At 43.4% G+C, this 20,349-nt stretch overlaps 2 protein-coding genes across 5 annotated transcripts; both read right to left on the reverse strand.

Moving 5' to 3' along the window:
• Positions 1 to 433: 433 nt before the first annotated feature.
• Positions 434 to 1,107, reverse strand: h2ax (H2A.X variant histone). The gene has a single exon (XM_086225749.1). The coding sequence runs from the start codon at positions 1,003 to 1,005 to the stop codon at positions 577 to 579; it is 429 nt and encodes a 142-aa protein (XP_086081875.1). The 5' UTR covers positions 1,006 to 1,107; the 3' UTR covers positions 434 to 576.
• Positions 1,108 to 1,571: 464 nt separating this feature from the next.
• On the reverse strand, positions 1,572 to 19,796 carry c2cd2l (c2cd2 like). Of its 4 annotated transcripts, XM_086225746.1 has the most exons (16): positions 19,660 to 19,787; positions 19,527 to 19,555; positions 18,852 to 19,269; positions 8,679 to 8,771; positions 8,441 to 8,560; positions 7,711 to 7,821; positions 7,165 to 7,278; positions 6,945 to 7,044; positions 6,717 to 6,849; positions 6,527 to 6,591; positions 6,174 to 6,292; positions 5,544 to 5,706; positions 5,309 to 5,407; positions 4,585 to 4,718; positions 3,780 to 3,993; positions 1,572 to 3,462 (listed from the first exon to the last, which is right to left on the reverse strand). In XM_086225746.1, the coding sequence occupies exons 1-16, from the start codon at positions 19,660 to 19,662 to the stop codon at positions 3,209 to 3,211; spliced, it is 2,169 nt and encodes a 722-aa protein (XP_086081872.1). In that variant the 5' UTR covers positions 19,663 to 19,787; the 3' UTR covers positions 1,572 to 3,208. The 4 variants fall into 4 exon arrangements, with proteins under 4 accessions (XP_086081872.1, XP_086081874.1, XP_086081873.1 ...); XM_086225748.1 differs by lacking the exon at positions 19,527 to 19,555 and having other exon boundaries at positions 19,660 to 19,796; XM_086225747.1 differs by having other exon boundaries at positions 4,585 to 4,679; positions 19,527 to 19,796.
• Between the last annotated feature and the right edge of the window lie 553 nt (positions 19,797 to 20,349).

The following is a 20,349-nucleotide window of genomic DNA, read 5'->3' on the forward strand; positions in this document are numbered from 1 at the left end:
ACCAACTCCTCGTATACTAGCTACATGGAGGCTAAGCTGTGTATCACGGACTGCAATGCGCGACTGCAACCCTTAGCCAGCCAGTCTTCCACTTTTGTAGAATTTAATTGTGTTCGAATTAAAACCACAACAACACAACACAACATTGGACTTTAGTGAGAATATAGTCCGGTTGGAACAGGGGTGAGCAGTGAGACGGAAGTTGTTTTGTCGGCTAACTCGTGGCCTATGAGTCACTCGTACATGAAGGTAAACTGAGCCCTTGTGAGGGTATAACCTGGAGTTGAACCACCGAGAGACGTTCGAATAACGGCTGAACAACAAGACACGTACTCGCTCCTCACGCCATGCTACATAGACCAGCAGCTAGCTAAACGAGGCTGATACCAGGTTAGCTAGTAGTGTTAGCACAACGTTACAACCAACTGGAATGTCCATTTTTTTACAAAACAGGCATTTATTAAATTAAAGTCATGCGAAAAAAGAAAGACAGCAATAGTGGGAAAGTCGCTCTTCCGATGAAGGGTGGGTGGCCCTTAAAAGGGCCGTTGTTGAATAAAGTTATTAGCCTGCAGGCTAATACTCCTGGGACTGAGATGAGGCCTTCTTTCCCGCCTTGCCAGAGCTCGGTGCGGACTGGCCGGTCTTCTTGGGCAGCAGGACAGCCTGGATGTTGGGTAGGACACCGCCCTGAGCGATGGTCACACCGCCAAGTAGTTTGTTCAGCTCCTCGTCGTTGCGTACAGCCAACTGGAGATGACGAGGAATGATACGAGTCTTCTTGTTGTCACGGGCGGCGTTACCGGCCAACTCAAGGATCTCAGCGGTGAGATACTCCAGGACAGCGGCCAGATACACCGGAGCTCCGGCGCCGACACGTTCAGCGTAATTTCCCTTGCGGAGAAGACGGTGGACACGACCGACGGGAAACTGCAGACCTGCCCTGGAGCTGCGGGTCTTGGCCTTTGCGCGGGCCTTCGCACCAGTCTTGCCTCTTCCAGACATTGTTTCAGATGAAGTCGAAAACGCAACACAATCGAAAGAATGTAAGCGATGAATGGAGTATGAACTTCACGACCCAGCTATAAATCCCACGCCTGGCCCCGCCCTTTTCTGAGCGAGCAAACTGAAGTATGATTGGCTTCGAAAAGTGAAAGGAGAAGGGACGTTAGTGCCGATTGGTGGAACTGTTCCGCTTTTCTACCAATCACAGCGCGCTCACTAGAATAGCAAAAATCGACTGGCTCTCGCACTTCCTGATTTTTGTTATTGGATCGTATGGAGGGGGCTGGACATGCAAGACCAGTCCTGTCTATTCCCTCCAGCTTCAAATTTTTAGCGCCAAATGAAAGAAAGAACGCTCCCCCAACCTTCAAGCTTTTACACATTTTAACAAATTAAGGTTGCTTACTGGATTATTAGATAATTTCTGCATTGTTGGCCCAAGAATCTTACATTTTAAACAGTGGAGAGTCAATCTCAGTCAGAACTATTTCACTGCCCTTTAAACAAACAATGCAGACTGCCTTTGAGAAATTAATAAGAACTTTATAGTCATGACCAAATTAAGGGAGGCTTCAAAAATAATTTATTTGCAATAAATTAAAAATTACAATATCACATCAGAAAATTTCACAAATTTTGCTTTCTGTTTCACATTCCAGCCAAGCGGCTTTGTTCAATTCCTTAGCATCATGAATTGATTGTAGTTTTGTAAAGCACACCGTACATGTCCATCCCAGCAAACAGCAGGAGCTCCACCATAGTAATCCACTTCAGTAGATATCATGACAATACAAAATAAACTGTGAATTTTAGGCTAAAACACAATAATTCAAACAGGTTTTTTAGTGAAGTCCCATAGTTAATGCTGACAAGAAAGATGTTTTTTTTTATCCTGTAGTTTAAAAGTTTACAATTTGTCAAACAAAACAAATGACTGAAAATGTATCTACATTTTTACATACTGACTCTGTTTGCCTTTGAAGGATGCAGCATACTCTTTAGTTTGAATCTTCGTAAGTAGTAGCCATTTTATAACTAGCCCTGAGAACGTTCAGTCCACACATCACATCACTGTGTCAGCAGAAATTAAATGTAAATCAGTCTTCCAATGTTTCACAACCTCCAGAGGCTACGAAATGTTGATACATGTTTAGTTTTTGGTTGTGTTTGCTTGCAATCGAAAGAATGTCATATGAAATCGCAAAAGATGCAATCGTGCTACACAGTAATGACGGATTATTGCAATAATGAAGAGTCATGATGTTAGGATTACTGTAAGTGCATACTTTTACTGACAAAAGCATTCAACCATTTCAAGACTGCATACTTGTCTTTAACAAGTCTGCCCACTGTTGTCTTTAGGAGAAGCTGCAGTTTCAGAGGCAAACTGAAACGCATTTATGAGCTAAAATTCTGATGATAATCCAAAGACGATATTTTTTCTCAAATAAAAGTACAACAAAAATCTGTTTTTTTTCCTGCTTATTTTACAGGATAGAACATTGAACAACATTCTGAAACTGATGCATAAGCAGTTACGGTCATTACAACTACATTAAAAATGTATTTTAAACTTACTTGTTTTTAAAATGAACTTTTAAAAACTTTTAAAATGAACTGCATGGAAAAAAAAACAGCAAAATCCCTATTTTACAGTATAATGCAACTATAATGACCCCTGTTCTGGGGAAAATAAATAGCACTTGTTTTATGAGAACCACATATTAATAAATAATTTTTATACAACGCAGGGATTTTATATTTCCAGTTAAAAACCGTAGAGTCCAAAGTGCAACCGATAGCATCATACTGGCATCTTATCACTAAATTATTTAAATATATTCCACCATCGCTCACAACAATCAAACACTTACGTTGTTGTTTGCTGCCTGATGTTTGAACAGATTTATCCTCTATAGAAACAGGATTCATCACATTTCAGATTTCGATCATGTGATTTGGAGTGTCTTCTGTCCTGAAGGTGCAATATTCTCTATCCAGAGGAAAAGTCCTCCCAGAGGTAACCCCCCACTCCCACCCCCCAAGATGTGCAGGTGAAAACCCACCTGGGGTTTTGAGTCTGTCAAGATACAAGGAGTCATCAAAAGGATTTGGTTGTTCTTGATAGTACCAACAGAGGTCTCAGAGTGATCATGGGATGGCGCTTGTCCTCGCCTAGCCTTGCCTAGCCTAGCAGTAATGATCAGTTATTCGGCGAGCTCGTTCCTCCATTGGTACTCGTAGATTTGCCTTTTGATTTGCCTGATGAACGGAAAGAGAAGCGCTTGATGAGACGCCGGGAGAAGCTGCCGGACTTCTTACGACTGCTTGTTGCAGAAGCAGCAGCAAAGATATTGCCCATGTTGGAGATGTCCTCATGGGACTGGCTGAGACAAGACTCCTTCTCTCGGTGTCTTCTGCGGAACAGCAGCTTCGTCCCACTCTGAAGAAATCCCACTGTGGGAAGTAGACACACTGCATCACTGCACTGAATAAGATTCTATTACTTTTGTAAATAATTCAGAAGAAATACCAAATTGAATGTTTTTTTTTTCATGTCATTTATCAGATTTAATGATTTTTTTTGGAGCATTGATAAATCCCTTCAGTGTGCTTGATTAAATGCTGCAGTCCAGCCTCCAGGGGGAGTAGTTAGTCACGTAAATCAAGACTTCTCTAGAGAAGATTGATGTTATCAAGACTGCAGCTATGTGCTTGCAAGTGAAATGTACAGTACTTCAATTTAGTGCAGGTTATGACCCTAACAGTGTTACCTTTATGGTCCTTGAGGCTGCGGGTTTCCAAGGCACCGGTGGAACCAGTATCTGATTCCACATCGTCCACAGACGGACGCTCGGACACGTCAGAGGGTGTGGTTTCATCTGGGTCCTGGTGGTGACCCGCCCCGTAATGATTGCTGTGCATGGCTGAGTCCATAGCTGCAGCGTAGCCGGTCGATACTGCACAGTCATCCTCGGAGAGCGGAACCTGATGATGGCGGGAAATTGAATCAAATGATCTTTTGATGAAGTCAGCTTGTTAATGACATCAGCAGAGCGCTGAATGTTGTTTTCTAACATACTGGGATCCCAACTTCAAACCCTCTTGTTATGGCTATTAAGAATTCTACTGTCATAATCTGCACTTTATTTGACATCATGTGACTTGTGTGTCAGGTTTCAGCTGCAGTTTCCAGCGCTGGATCTGTTTCTGAAGGCTCTCAGTCAGAAATCAGGTCAGAGGACCCTCTGCTGTACTGTGATCCAAAGAGGGCTGTGAATGTGGACTAAATTTACATCAGATCATCTTGGCTGACTCTGTGTCATTGTATCTCAGATTCTTAAAAAAACATACTTGTTTCGACTAAGTCAATGGCTAACTGATCATATATTCAGAGGGAAATGATGCACACAAAAAAAACCCCAAATATATTGTTTTGGTTTGCTTTGCAGAAAAAAAAGACCTTAGCAGTTACATGACACACCTGAATATTATGTTTTCATATACCATACTACAGGTCTAAAAATAGAGAATAGAGAGCACTACACTCATATTGACTTTTTTTTTTAATTCTCTGACCTTTGATACGCCCGAGATGATCAGCGTGCTTCTTTTTGTTGGTGTCTTCCGCACCACTTTAGAGGCCGACTCTGTCAGCTGACGAATGGCCGTCTCTGCAACAGGATCCAAGCCATTAGAAAGGCGGCTGCCCTCTGAACAACAAGAGGACAAATATGTAAATCAGTATTACAATGGAAAACTGATGTGTTGCATGTTTATTTTTGTTGCTGTAATATATACCCTACTGCGTAACATTTTGTACTTTGCTTTGTATAAAGGCGACACAGTGGTGCAGTGGTCAGCACTCTCGCCTCACAGCAAGAAGGTTCCAGGTTTGAGCCCCGGCTCGGACACAGGATCTTTCTGTGTGGAGTCTCCATGTTCTCCCTGTTCCTGTGTGGGTTCTCTCTGGTACTCCAGCTTCCTCCCACAGTCCAAAGACATCAAGAGAGGACGAGGCTGATTGATACTCTAAATTGACTGTAGGTGTGACTGTGAGTGTGAATGGTTGTCTGTCTCTATGTGTTGGCCCTGTGATGGACTGGTGACCTGTCCAGGGTGAACCCCGCCTCTCACCTGAAAGCTGCTGGGATAGACTCCACCCCCCCACAACCCTTAACAGGAATAAGCGAAAGAAAATGGATGGATGGATGGATGGTTGGATGGATGGATGCTTTTATAAATTGTGTTACAGTGCTTCTTTCCCTTCCCTCCATCTGTTGTGTAAAACCATATAACTCACTGCTGGGATTGGGGCTGCCGTTGCCTCTCCCATCATGCAGGATGGTGGGTTTCTTCTCCGTCACCTCTACTTTGGATGGGGAACGCATAGGGGAATCACCTGAAAGGTACCAGAACTATTTTATTTCATTGTTTATGTTTATATATATATATATATATATATATATATATATATATATATATATATATTTAAAAAACAAAAAAAACACCACTTTAGTTTGGCGCTGTAAATTTACCAGGACTGCGGTCTAGTTTCAGTCGAGACTGAACCGTCGTCACTGTGGTGACGATGGTTCCATCTGGCATGATGGTTCGGTCTACGTCAACTTTTTTGGTGGGGGTGAGCGAAGAACGTAGAGGCAAAGCGTTGTTAAGTTCCTCTGTTTCCGTATACATCAGCTGGAGGGGTGAAAAGAGTTGAACCACATTTGAGAGGCTTTGCACTTTTCATGTAGCAGCGCCATGACACAGCGCCACTTAAGTTATCTGCACATCGGGATCAGCAGGGAACCTTTTAGATGATTAATTTCTCTTAATATGTGAGCAGAAGATGTTATCTTGTACTCTGCAGGTTATTTTTGTATTTTTTTTTCTCAGAGAACAATTACCGTTCTAGTAGTAGCAGAGATAATGTAGATATAATTTTCTTTGGGCGAGGTTGCAAAAGGGAAAAAATTCAAGTTGGCTGGATGGGAGCAGCTGTACAGGGATGACAAAGGACTGAGGATCAGCTGTTACACAACACTTCAGCTATAAATCTTTGATTCCTTCCTGCTCACTTGACGTTAGATAATTAACTGTGATGTAACTGTACACTTCAGAGCATCACAATAGTTTGAAAACTGTTACAACATCCAGTCCCTCACCTCTACTGTGATGCTGGCTTGTGGTTCCAAGCCGTGGCCGGGGTTTACGGACAATGTGACAGTGGCAGGAAATTTGTGGTGGAAGTCCAACACTAGGGTGGCGTGTCCAGGAAGGAACTCTAAGATACAGACAAAACAAACATCTTAAGTTATTTTGTAACATTGAAAGCTACTAACTTGCTTGGTTCTGTGGCCACCATGGGACCAATGCCTGACATTTTATGCCTGAACAAAAAGATCAAGGTGAAAACTGCTCTTCAGGCATTACTGGTTCTGCTTAAGCAGACTAAACATTGTTGCTGATCAGGTTTCTGGACAGAAGCCCGCAATAAATTGCTATCGAGCTGTCTTACGTTCTCTTTTGCCATTTCGCTCCAGAAGTCTTGCTCTCAGCTCTTTGGTTTCTGGGCTCAGCTCCCTTTAACACACAGAGCATCACAGCTGTGTTACAACTGAGGCAAAACCACATTTAGATTAAAAAACAAAACACTATAATGTAACCCTTCTGCTCTGCAGATTAACAGAGTTATCATGTCTTCGTACATGGTGATTTCATCACTCCATTCCAGTGGGGTGTTGGGGTTGCTGGGCACCGGCAGGAAGCAGGTTTTCCTCTCTGTGGAGGGCTGGTTCAGGCTCAGGACACAGCACAGCTCACCTGATCTGGACCACTGACCTGCACACACACACAGAGCAGCAGAGAGAGAGAGACCTCTGTAGTAAGCAGGAAACTGGAAAGAAAGGATGTGAAGCTGAGGGACTATATCTGACCTTTGCTTAAGGTTGCCCTGAGCTGCCGCAGCAGTAGTCGTCGCATCAAGACACTCTGGGGTACTGAGTTTAGTCCCACTGAGAGATGCTCCATGGGGGCCTGGGAGCATGTTGGAAAACAGCTCTCAACCACAAAAGCACTTATAGTATATGATCAATCATGCAGGTCACAAATGTAGTCAATATATTGGCTGCAAAAGGGGGAAAAAAAAAATCGTACCGAAGGACTGGATGGGCATGTCTTGAGGTTAAGGACCATGGCTGGCTGAGAACTGAACAGAGTGTCCTCTATCAGGCCCTTAATCATGTCCAGGTCCACCTCACTCTCAGTGCCCTAAGAGGAAAGTACTTATCATTCTCCACTGATAAAACACTACGACACAAAGCAGGGCTTTTATTCAATATTATGGCTAATGTCATGTTACATATTCCTGTAATATCCAAGAGGAATAAAAGTGGCATCAGTGTTGCGTGCTGTTTTAGTTTAATAGTCATATATTTAATTCAAATAATTAGTTTGGGGAATTTGGGGGGGATCATGGATTAAACTCAGCCTATTCTCATATATTAAACTTATATTTTATCCATGTCAGTTTCAGTCTTCTTCATCACCATCTCAGACAAAAAGTCACAAGAGCACGACGTGTATACCAATGTATTTTATGACATTCATGAGTAATGATGACTTAAACGGCTCCCAAAGTGACAGACAGCTTCCAATTTGAAGTGCATAGAACATAGTACGATCAATATAAAATGTTCTCACTCGTCTCTGCAGTTTGCATGGAGACGCTGTCAGAGTAAATGATGGCTGCTTGGAGAGAGTCCAGGACACCAGCAGTCCCTCGTCCTCTACCTCCTCCAGACATACAACCACCTGATGCAGACAGACAGGAGACACAGGGTTGGAAAACCCATTCGACACAGAGGCAGAGGGCAGGTTAACAAGCATGCAGACGACGGATCACTACATTATTACAGTAAAACTGCAGCATGTGGCATTTTTATGTCAATAAGTAATTACCACACTATTTGATTTAGAGAATTAAAGCCTCTCCCTGGAAAATGGCAGCCTCTGTCAGCTTGGACAAGGCCGTTTGGAGAAAATCTGACAGATTTTTTAACAAAGTCAAGTGCTGTGTCCTTCCTGTGCAAAAATGAAAGTTTCACTGACAAGTTGACGGTGTAATGAGTGAAGCTCAGATGGAAAAATCACTTCCAACATGTACATCAGTGAGAGAGAAAACAGAAAGAAGCAGAGGTCATGGAAAATGGAGCTTTACTTTACATATACTGAGCTAAGTACTCCTGGAATGAGACAAAGGCCATTAATTTGAACAATGTCCACTTTTAATGACACCAACAGTGATGGCTGGAGCGTGAAACGCCATTTAGATGTAAATTAAATATTTGAATAAGAATGCAAATCATGTTCCGACATGCTCACTGGCCTTCAAATGTGCAAATTATAAAATCCAGGTGGTGCGTCTTTGTACCTTTGCCACCATTGGTGCTATAGTGATTTGATAGGTGTCCATGGAAACGGCAGCCGGCGACTGCTGAGTGACCGTCACAGGAAATGTCACTGTGTCCACCCAACACTGACAGTGTAAAACCTGTATTACAAGAAAAGAGTCAGCAAAGGTCAATACGAGAAATGATGTTTAGGTTTCCGGAAAAGCAACACACACACACACACACACACACACACACACGATTAGAACGATTAGTTACCATTTGACGTGCTTGGTTGGAGCAGGTGACGCTATTTATTGCAGAGGAGGCTGTTAACTGAAGACTGCTGTCAAATGTGATCTGGATGGAGCTCTGAGACAGAAAAAAAAGGAACAAACATTCTAAATATTACATAACAGAACATGAACTTGAAGAGGATCAACGCTTGACGCTTGTACCGCAGCAATAGACAACTTAGTAGATAAGTTCCCAATCAGCAAATTAAAATGCGTCCGTATCACCAAAATGCTAATTATAAAGAGGCAGAAGACGAGGCTTATTTCTATGATGTAAATGTTAATTTCACATTGTTGTAATGGTTAAAATTAGCTTCCACTCTTTTGTGCTCAGGTTTAAAGGGAACCAAACTACATACATGCATTTTTTACACACAAATTTGTCCATACACACTACAAGACCCGTTTAAACTAAGTCTTGCAGACACGACGGAACCGATTCGGGTTGTAAAGATGCTCTTGCCAAAAAAACATGGAGTTATAGCCTTTACAATGCATGGCAAAGCCCAACTGTGGCAGCATTGTGGATTGTGAATACACCCTGAGGATACTGGCAATAAAATGAGAGCATATGTTTGACCAAAGGCTGGTAAGAGAGTTCATTCAAGCTGCTGTGTAACAACCAAAGCTTAGTGGAGCTTACAGAGAGCCAGCTTTTACTGTTATCAATGATGCAAGTGTTGGAAGACACCTCTGAAGCCAGGAAATTTGTAGGAAAACAATTTGAAACACCAGTGGCCTACTATTACTTGGAATGTGCCAGAGGATCTTTTTGTCTGGATGCTTTTAACTGGCTCAGGAGATGTAAGAGAGAGAAAACACATCCCCTATTGTCGGAGCATATGTTCCTCCAGGTTCAGGTCCAAGCCTGTCCAAACGCAACAGTGGAGGTGGGAAGAGGTGGGAGGATGATATAACAAAGTTTGAAGTGTGTGTGTGTGTGTGTGTGTGTGTGTGTTCCAGCCAGAAGGGCTGGAAGCCAAGTGCAATGCTACAAGCTTACGTAGGTTCCCTGGACCAACACTGCAGTCACATGACTCTCACACTCTACAACCGGCTGTGTTTACTTCGCTTGACTGACGCCTCTAAAACTGCTCAGTCACCCAGCCATTCAACACACCCACAGTGCAGAACAAACACATGCTGATGAGTTTCAGACTGGGTGGCTTCTGACTGTGTGTTTTTCTCACGTGTGTATGTCAAAATAATCTCACATGCTTTATTTGGACTGCAGTCAGACAAATGGAGTGAATCGGTATAGAAAGTAAAGTACAGGTCTTTGCTGGGACTGAATATGGGATGTTTTGGTAATAAACTAGAAGAAATGTTTAAAATTGCTACGATGAACCATCAATTATATTGATTTTGGCGCCCCCTCTGGCCAAAAGTGCTTCTGTTTGTCGATGTAGGTCATACAGAAACATCAGCATCAAACTGACAAAATGAAACAGTCCTAGCTTTAATACCCTCAGGTCCAGTGTTGAGGGCGTTTGCCCTTTACTGTTTAATGTAAAATATTGCCAGATCTGTACACATAGTAGCAGCAGGATTCCCAAGATGAGTCAATTGTGACAGTGAGAAATGTAGGTCATCCGCATGGTTCAAGTGATGCCATGGTTGGTGTGTCATCCATGGAAGCTTGAACGAGGAGGCACAGCCATCACCTGTTATACTGCACACCATCACATGGTTGAAGGATGTTCTGTTATTCATTCATTTGAATCTTCCATTGGCTTCTTGCTTCTTCTGCATCCATCTGGTGCACGATGCTGTGGTGGATCCTCCTAGCAGAGGCGACAGAGCTCATTTGGTCATCGCCAGGGCAACACTGGAAGCATAGCCATTGATTTGTCCTTGTGAAGCACCGCTGTTCCAGTGAATGTGGATGGGAAAGATATTTCTGGGTAGAGACACTTCCTGGGGACATCTACAGTGTCACTTCAGGTTTGTCAGACTCACCCCCTTTGGGTCCAGCTGGCTGAACGCCTCTGTGGAGCATGTGGGTCAACCAGAAATACACTCCCCCTGTGGCTTCTGTTGACCCTCATCTGCCTTTCCTGTCATTTTCTTTTAGTTGGGGGTTTCTGCAGTTCAGGCTCCAACAGTGACACTGCTTGCATGTTGTAGAATTGTTTGAAAAAATAAATAAAAGTTTAGCCTAAATGCATAAACGCACAGGTCTGCTTGATGTTAGCGTGACTGCACCTGTTCTCCAAAGTCAACCACATTATTCAAAATTTATCTGAATAGTTGCACAATACGCCCATCCAGCGGCTACAAATCACTAGCTTTAGCAAGGCGCTTACTGACTGGCATTTTTTTCATTGACATTTTGGTAAATCCTAAAATTAAGAGTTTTACTCTTGGAAGCAAACCAATGAGAGAACAGATGTTGACCGTAAAATGTTTGATTTGCCCCCAAAAGATCATGAGAAAACAGAGGAAGACTGTGACATCAGTATCTTAAGAGTTCATGAACTACTCATCCCATAAGACATTGCAAATGATATTTCCAACCAAAACAAACCCTACATTTCATGACCACCTGACCATTTTTGTCGCCCGATAGCTTGTCAGTGATGCAAGTGAATATATAATATCAACATGTTCAATGTTTCTCATTAGAAAGGGAGATCACGTCTATATAGCCAGATTCCTCTAAAACAACAGTGGAAACCTAAGAAACTCAAAATGGACAAAGACAATTCAGGAGACATTTCCATGGTAACAATGTCCTCCACCAATCAGAGATGTCACTGAAACATTTCAGGGATTGTCAGCAGTGAAGTAATTCTCAGGGAGTTTGCCCTTAAAACTGTTTTCAAACTCGACGTCAGCGTTTTAAAACCTGCCCGCTCGCGTTGACTCAACCTCAGATGGTTAGAAAATTATGGCTGGTAATCAACTCCTCACTGGATTTATGGGATTTTCCCTTCAACAACCTCCCGTGAGCTCTATTACTGACTTTGAGCAAATGTGAACCGCTTCACTGGAATATAAAATGTATGAAACAACTTCAACTTTAAAACCTGCCCGCTCGCGTTGACTCAACCTCAGATGGTTAGAAAATTATGGCTGGTAATCAACTCCTCACTGGATTTATGGGATTTTCCCTTCAACAACCTCCCGTGAGCTCTATTACTGACTTTGAGCAAATGTGAACCGCTTCACTGGAATATAAAATGTATGAAACAACTTCAAATAATCTGTAAAATCCTGAAAACTGCGACAATGAACACAGGGTTTGGCATTTAGGATTTAGCTTCACATCACAACTGGGTCAAAGATCCATCCTGGAGAAAAACTGTGAAATTCGAGTAAAATTAGGCTTTAAAAAAAAAAAAGAAAAAAAAAAGTCAAACTCACAAGTGGATTTGAATCACTTCAACAGCTGTGATAAATGAGGATAAGAAGGTTCATTTCCTGTACTATCATGGCAAATAAGCCTAAATTGCTCTACGCCCCTGTCGTTAAGACGAAATCTACTTGAGCATAATCACAGTGAATTAATCATGTACCAGCAGCTCACAGTCAGAGAGCGAAGAAGTGAACTGTGGCCTTGGGCCATTCACTAGAAGGCTCTTTATAATTGCAGATCTTGAATGCACAAGGATCTTCCCTCCGTTCACATGTCTACGTCCCATTAGTCGTCCTCTTCAAACAAATGAACCCCGTGAAGATGGCTTAGAATGTCAGTCGCGTACGCACAGGATGATGATGATGATGCCAGCTGGTCCAGGCTGTCAAGCCTCCTCAAAAAAACCTAAACCATCCAGCGATGCCCAAATGGCTCCGTTATATCCAAATACTTTAAGCTGTGAGTCATGACTTGAGGAGCATGGCGTTATTATTGTCCAAACGTAAAGTGTGGAGACCAAAAAGCTGACTGCAAGACTACTCATGATCCAGCAGAGTCAACCCAGTGGAAATCCTCCACACGTCCTGTGTTTAATGGAGCTTAAACAGAAATGAGAGGATGTTAGAGCTGGTGATTGTAGCGGTAGGAGTAAATGGTAACTTAGCATGCCGTTTACCACACACGTGCACGTATGTGTGGGTTACCGCTGCCAGGACTGTTGTCATGGCTGTAATTAACCAGCTGCAATGAAGCCTCAGGCCAAATCCCCCATTGACACATCTTGAATTCTGTAAAGCTGCAAAGCCACAGGCAGCAATCAACCAGTTTCTCATTCTGTTCTCCATCCTGTATCTTAAAAGAGCGACTTAGTTGATTTAGCTTTGCACCGCTATTGTAACAAAACAGACTTTGATGTGTAAAAAAAAAAAAAAAAAAAAAAAATCAGTGGAGTTCCCCTTTAGGGCTTTTTTTTTTGGTGGTATTTCTACAATAGAGTCTCATCCAGGAAATCTCTCTAATTCTCTAGCTCTAATTATCATGTTCCTCTTTGATTTTATGCTTTAGAGACAAAAATCCAAAAGTCTCTGCTCAATATCTTCAGGGGAGAAGCAGGACAGAGATCCTGCTGCTGACACTTCATCCCTGCGTGGACACGGCGATCTGTTTGGTCAGATTTATAATAGAAATGCTATTTGACTGATATTGCTATTGCGATATGATTGACAGTATCAGAGGGAATGCTCATCTTCAAGTCATTACTCTCATTTTCATTGAATACAACTATGACAATGGCATTGGTGTCATATTGGTGGTGTATCATATGCAGCGGCGAGGCCACTGGCAGTAATTTAAAACAGTATTTTGTCACACAATTTGCCTTTAACAAACATTTCCCCTTCATTACATTTCATAATTGCAGTGAGCCATGGGATATCACACAGCCCATAACCCCACCCTTCCATCAACAGTCATCACACTGGTAGTTATAAAGCCAGCAAACTCACATGACCTACCTACAGTATACTGAGCTGTACTTTGTTATATTCCTACTGGTAAATCAGGTGCACCCTCTCCCAGCAGATCTACAATCACACGCATCAGTGTGTAGTGTTTCCAGTCCTCTAAGTAACTACACACTGCCGGGATTCAGCCTCCTGACTCCTGGGTCAGGGGGAGGCATTCCCTCAAGAGGAAGTGTTTTGCTACAAGGCCACAGCCTTCTGATGTCACTAAAAACATGTGATACAGCAGGCGCTGGAAGCGAGCAGCGCTTACACACAAGTACTGAAGCGTTACATCACTCGCCACTGCAGGCAGCAGTCAAGACGGCTGAGGACAATATCAAGACGGACAGTAAAGCCTGAAACAAATATGATATAATGCTACAGATATGCACACGCAGTTGTGACCGACTGACATTTGTGAAATGAATAAAAACTGCTAGGCCACGTACAGAGATGCAGCCCTGCTTTGTAAAGCACAATCGTTCCGTAAATAAAAACTGCAAGCACAGAAATATCCATAATGTTCAACTACTCAGCTGCCAGTGACTGGAAAACAATGCCAAGTGCCATCGGTGCAGAGAACACAGGTCTTAGAGGAGTACCATGCCTCAAAGCTCCATAATGGTCTTAAGTGTGACCAAGTCATCATTATGTAATCAGCCACATTTGAAGCCAACACCAGCCTACATGTCATATTTGTCTTTTTAGTACTTCATGTGTGACAAAGACATCATGTATTTTACCAAAGTAGGTCATGGAAAGATCTTCAAACTCTATTGGGATCAGAAGCACTGAGGAGGTTAGTTCTCAAACGCAAGTGATGGTTTCCAGGCACAGCGAGGCACAACGAGCTAAATCTGGGTTTAGACGGAGCAGAGCTCTGCTATCACACAGATACAGCCACAGCTGAGCAGAGGAACCCAGACTCATGGATACAATTCTGTTATTCATGTCACAATATTATCATATACACGTAAAGCAAAGGAACAATAATGTGTGTTCAACTCCACACAGAAAGTCCAGCTGATGAACAGGTTTGAACCCAGAACCATGTTATTGTGAGGCTGCAGTGATGGTCACAGAACCCCCCCCCCAACACACACACACACACACACACACACACACACACACACACACACACACACGCACACACACACACACACACACACAATCCCGTGTAGTTTCTCATGATCTCAATCTCAAATGAAGATTCCTGTATCACGATGAAATATTTACTTACATATGAATAAAACCAAGGCTTGTTTGAGGTATTTAAAACCAATAATATGGCTGCCACGGGAAATTGGCCATCATATAAGACAGCAGTCTAGCTCAGAGTCCGCGCACATTCACATAAAATATTCCAAACTCCTCACGGCTGATGACTCCACCTGTGACAGAGGAGGCATGTAGGCTAGTCTAAGGATCTGAATATAGCGGCAGGGACCCGTGCAGCTTAGCCAGAAGGAGAACTGACATTGTACCATTGTGGACACCGTCAGTCTCTCCCTACCCAAACATGTTTATCATGGCCATGGCTCATTCGACTACCCTCTATTTGGATACATTTTGGCATAACTATATCAAGACCTCTGTCAGCATTAATCTTAAATGCCAGGAAGGTTCTTAGGTTAATGCTATAAAGGATTTGCACACTAATCCTCACATGATGACACTGGAGCTTCATGGCACTGTGCTCCTCCAGGGGGGGCTCATGTTTTGCTGATGGAGAAATGTAATCATGAAACGCCAGACAGAAGGAGGGAGGGGGAGGGGGATGTCTTGGGACCTGTAGTTTGGCCTGTGGGTGTCAGGTGTGTTTCTAAATGTCACATGCCAGGCAGGTGTACACGGGAGGCACAGACTGTGATGCGTCATGATTACAGCCACTAAATTCCTGTCATATCTTCTCGATCTCCTGCGGCAGCTTCTCCTAGTCGGGGCTCACGGGGAGGAACGTGTAACAAAGTGGGGTTACATTAGTTACATTATTCCCTTTTTTATATATATCAACTTAATAGGCTTCAGAATCATACACAGACGAGTGATTTGCATCTGACCCAGACACATTCAAACAAACAGACTTCACGGCACGCAGACACAATGACCAGCAGATATTTTAATGTGAAGCTTTGGCTCTCACTCTCAGCTCACTAACTAGACACCATACGGACACAGAGGCGTGGACAGCATGTCTCAGTCTCATGATTCACCAGGCCATTTACCCAGTCTGGAGAATAATTATACAAGTTATTATCACAGCAAGGTGAAAACTACCTTCACCCTCTTTTCTTCTGTGTTTCAGCAGCGTAAAAGATCAGAGAGACACGGTCATAGATCAGAGAGAAGCATGGAGGTATGAGGATGTTAAAAGCAAACACAGTGAGATTAAAGATTACTTAATTGCAAACAGTATGTTTGTCTTCCAGGAAGTCAGACTCCTTGAATTCTTCACCAATGGCTTAACTAACCAAGAGACCACTGTTAAGATGGAGCTGGCGCCATCCCAATGACCACCCTATATAGTATCTATAATGTCAAACCCCTCATTTCCAGAATTAAGGACAGTTATCAGTTCAATTAAGCTAAATAAGACCTCAGACTATGAAGGACTCACATGAACGCAAAGCAACCAAACCTTCTGTCAACGTCACTTCCCTTGTTCGGGCCTATATAGTGGAAACCGCTGCCCCATCGGCTTAACACAGGCGGAAACAGGACGGCCATTTTGGAGAGCTACAATTGGAATCGCAGCTTGGACGAACGAGGAATGGCTTGAAACTACTTTTTCGTATCTCCGATACCAATATCACATCCTTGAGGCAATACTTTAAATCAGCCAATACGAACTCAGCGTGCTCTTTTTTCCTTCTGTACTGCCTCCTACAGGCTGGGGCTCTGCATCATGGATCTAAAAACTTGAGTAAGACCTAAATGGAGACTGTACAATGATAACACCTCCTGAACTGCAGACTGCAGGGCAAGTCAAGATGTCATCAGAATGCATCACGTCCATTTCCATTCATTCTTAGCACCAGCAAAGAGCATGTTTGTCTCCAGTGTCGCACTGACCTGAACATCATGCCCTGGAACATTCCTATTGGTTTGTTACTAGACGTAGGTTGTATCAGCGACCGCAGCGAGATGGCTATCCTAGATTTCTGACACTATCAGACTTTTGTCCCACGTTATTTTCAGTCAGAGGTCCTCCCTAAGAGTGCGGCTCAAGGTCACTGTTTTGGAGCCACAGCTAGAGATATTGCAGGGTTTAATCATCAGCCCCAAATCACACAATGTAACATAAATAAGCAGTTAATTATACATTGCATCATACATTGGTTGCACTTCACCTTTTGTCTAAATAAATTTATATATGTGTGTGAAACTGATTTTCCACGGCATACCTTACTTCCATTAAAAAGATGCAACAGAATCGACCCATTTCAGTTATGCAACACTCAACACACACTGCCTGTCTGTGTTACCAGGACTCTTCTGTTGTCACGACATGTTGCTCAATACTTACTTGAGCATTTACGTGGGAATTTGGACTCATGGATCGCACTATAATTGCAGAATTTTACAACGTGTAATCCAGTGATTTGGCCCATTATTGGACAGTCCCATTGCCAAGTCAACAAGATCAACACATGCCTCAGACAAACCGAATTAGATTGATTTTGGATGCCCTTGGTAATGGCTAAATGTTAGCATGAGATATTTAAATTGAAAAAAAAAGTCCTATTTGTTATTTCTCCCCATAATTACAGCAAGCACTTGCACTTAAAAACAACCATCCATTTTCCACCGATTATCCTGTTAAGGGTCGCGGGGGGGCTGGAGTCTATCCCAGCTTCCTTTGGGCAAAAGAGGCGGGGTTCACCCTGGACGGGTCACCAGTCCATCACTGGACGAATACATAGAGACAGACAACCATTCACACTCACAGTCACAACTACGGTCAATTTAGAGTATCAATCAGCCTCGTCCCCTCTTGATGTGTTTGGACTGTGGAGGAAGCTGGAGTACCAGAGAGAACCCACACAGGCACAGGGAGAACATGGAGACTCCACACAGGAAGATCCTGTGATGGAGCCGGGGCTCGAACCCGGAACCTTCTTGCTGTGAGGCGACAGTGCTGACCACTGCACCACAGTACCACCCCACTTAAAAACATTTGATAGTAATTCCATGGCTAAATTGCACCTTAAATATTGTATGCTAACAGTTAGCCAGCTCCCACAGGACGCTGGTGCAACAAACATGACTTAGTATGCAACTTAACATCCTGTGCTAAAAGTTAGCTGTTAGCCAGCACCCACAGTATTATTGGGCACTGATGATCTCAAACTCAGTCTGATCCAGTTTGTTGCATTGCCACATGAAACAGTCCAAGATGGTGGACCCTCCTGAGCAGGTGCAAAGCAGATGGGCCGGCTGTGCAAATCAAGCAGCAACGTGGTAAACAAGCTACGCCACTCAGACTAGCCTACTTTTAAAGAATAGTTTGACATTTTAGAAAAAAACTGACTTTCTTGCATAGACTTCCTGAAATCTTATCATCAACTAGCAGAGACTCCAGGAAGTCACTGGTGCGGTCAAGGAATAGTTCCAATGTGCAACGTCACTTCACACTGAGCCAAGTGACACGACAGTATTGATCTTCTCAGGGATATTTCCTAAGACTCACATTGATGACTGGAGGAGGAGTGTCCCTCTTACACCAGACTGTTTGTGGTTCACTCTGCGGATTGATGTGACCTCTTTAAACAAACCCTTTGTAGAAGAGTGGGCTCTGACTGTGACTTTGATTCCCAGATAAAAGAAGCGAGACCTTTACCCACTTGGGGCAATCCTCTACGGTGGGCAGTAATCATTTTCTTTGCCAGTCATCCAAAATACGTTGATATTTGCCAAATGCTGATGCCATAAATACAATTTGATTAATGAGTACGAGGGAGATGTGACACTAGCATTCTTCCGTCAACAGCATCACCCCCACTACCCCATCCACAGTCCTATCAAATTATTTTTAGGAGGTGTGGGTGTTCCTGCTGTAGCTTGCTGGCTGATCTTGTCTCTCCACTCTTGTGTGCATTGATTTAGAGCTGTTACGCAAAGGCTCTGCCCCCCATCCTCTTACCGATTAGACACTCCAGCTCCCACACCTCCACCTCCACGCTTCCATCACACATGGGCGCAAATGTATCAGTCCTTACTTAACTCTTCCTACCTTCAACCCTAGAGTCACATCTCTCCCCTTTAGAGGTAAAAAAAAAAATTAAAAACCTACCCCCTGCCGGCAAGCTTGCTCATTCAGAGCTTTAACCCAGGTCCTCTGCCAATTCTCCCTGAAGGACTTGAAGGAGAACAGAGAGGTCACCAAGGCTTTAACCCCAGCCTCAGATGCCGCTCCTCCATCCCTTAGAGAGCGAAGCTTCAGTAGGAAGCCCCACACGCCCCCGGTTTGGCTCTGCTGGGGCTGCGAGTGGAGGAGATGCTGCTTGGCCGCCTTCCTGGCTCTCCACAGCCGCAAAACGGTCAGAGAATACTGGAAGAGCCATGCCAGAACGATGAGCAGGGAGGCTAGAAAGAGAGTCACTAGAGCCAGCCACCCGAACTCCTGGAGCTCCATCAGCGTCTCCTGGAGCCTTTCATGTCCGGATGGAAATAGCGGGACTGGCAGTCGGAGCAGACCAACCCCCTTTATCCTGCCAGAAAAACAAGAGTCAGGCAATGATCCAGAAGCGTTGTATACCTGAGGAATATACACGTCTATTGAGGGAATACGCAGGTACGGACCGCGCATATCAACGTCTTAACTTTAATTTGCGTGTTTGCGGTAACGTGTGTCTCTGAAGCAAGGACACACGCACCGAACGAAACCTGAATGGTGCAGCGATGAGAGAACGATTCACAGCAGCGTAACACAAATTCAGTATCAAATTTAAGCTACACTACAACCTACCGTTCAAGTGATCCGGTCCGAGCTGCAGGCTGCACGGAATCGAAAGCGAATGGTTGCATGAAGCTGGCCTCATGGCGGTAAACAGCACTGACTTTAACAACAAAAATAACTGTGTCTCATCTCAGAATCCTACCATAGAAGTATCTCTGTCTCCTCTAGAGGTTTAGAGTCAGCGCTGTGTTTTGGTTATTGCTCTACAGCCTCCCGTCAGGTTCAAACCTCCGTTGATCCTCCTCCTCCTCCTGCCCCTGCTGCTGCTGCTGCTGTCATCGCTTCACAATCAGGACTTGGCTATGAACAGCAGTTGCCGTTAGGTGGCGCTGCAGCGGCCGTACACAAAAGCCCAGAGGAAGAACAAGTCACGGTCTTCAAAATAAAAGCAAAAACATTCAAATGTGGGAAAGTTTGTCAGTTTTTAAGCAGGAAAAAAAGAAGGAAAAAAGCAAATCTGAAAAAGGTATACATATTTTTCATTTAATTGCAGGTGTCTGAGACTTGTGTCAAAAGTTCATTTTTTGCGCGTCAAAATGATAAAGTCAAAGCTAATTTAATTGTGACGACGCAAATCCTGCAGGCGAACCACACACCTGAAATACAGTCAATATCAAGTCCTCCTTTCAAAAGAAAGACCTCTAGCAGTGAAGCCAACAATAAACGACCATTTTCCGGTACAATTCCACTACCATTGTAATGTGATTTGCTGATTATGCTTCTAATTCTAGATGACCTTTATCCAAAATGTGAGTGAAATTTCCATTGCTGATGAAATAGTTTCTTAACCTTGATTGCCTGTATTCAGTAAATAACTTTAGGACTTTTTGTT

The sequence above is a fragment of the Aulostomus chinensis genome, chromosome 15 (genome assembly GCF_037954235.1).
Source record: "Aulostomus chinensis isolate RoL2024-O1b breed Wild chromosome 15, RoL_Achi_v1.0, whole genome shotgun sequence".
Taxonomy (NCBI): domain Eukaryota; kingdom Metazoa; phylum Chordata; class Actinopteri; order Syngnathiformes; family Aulostomidae; genus Aulostomus; species Aulostomus chinensis.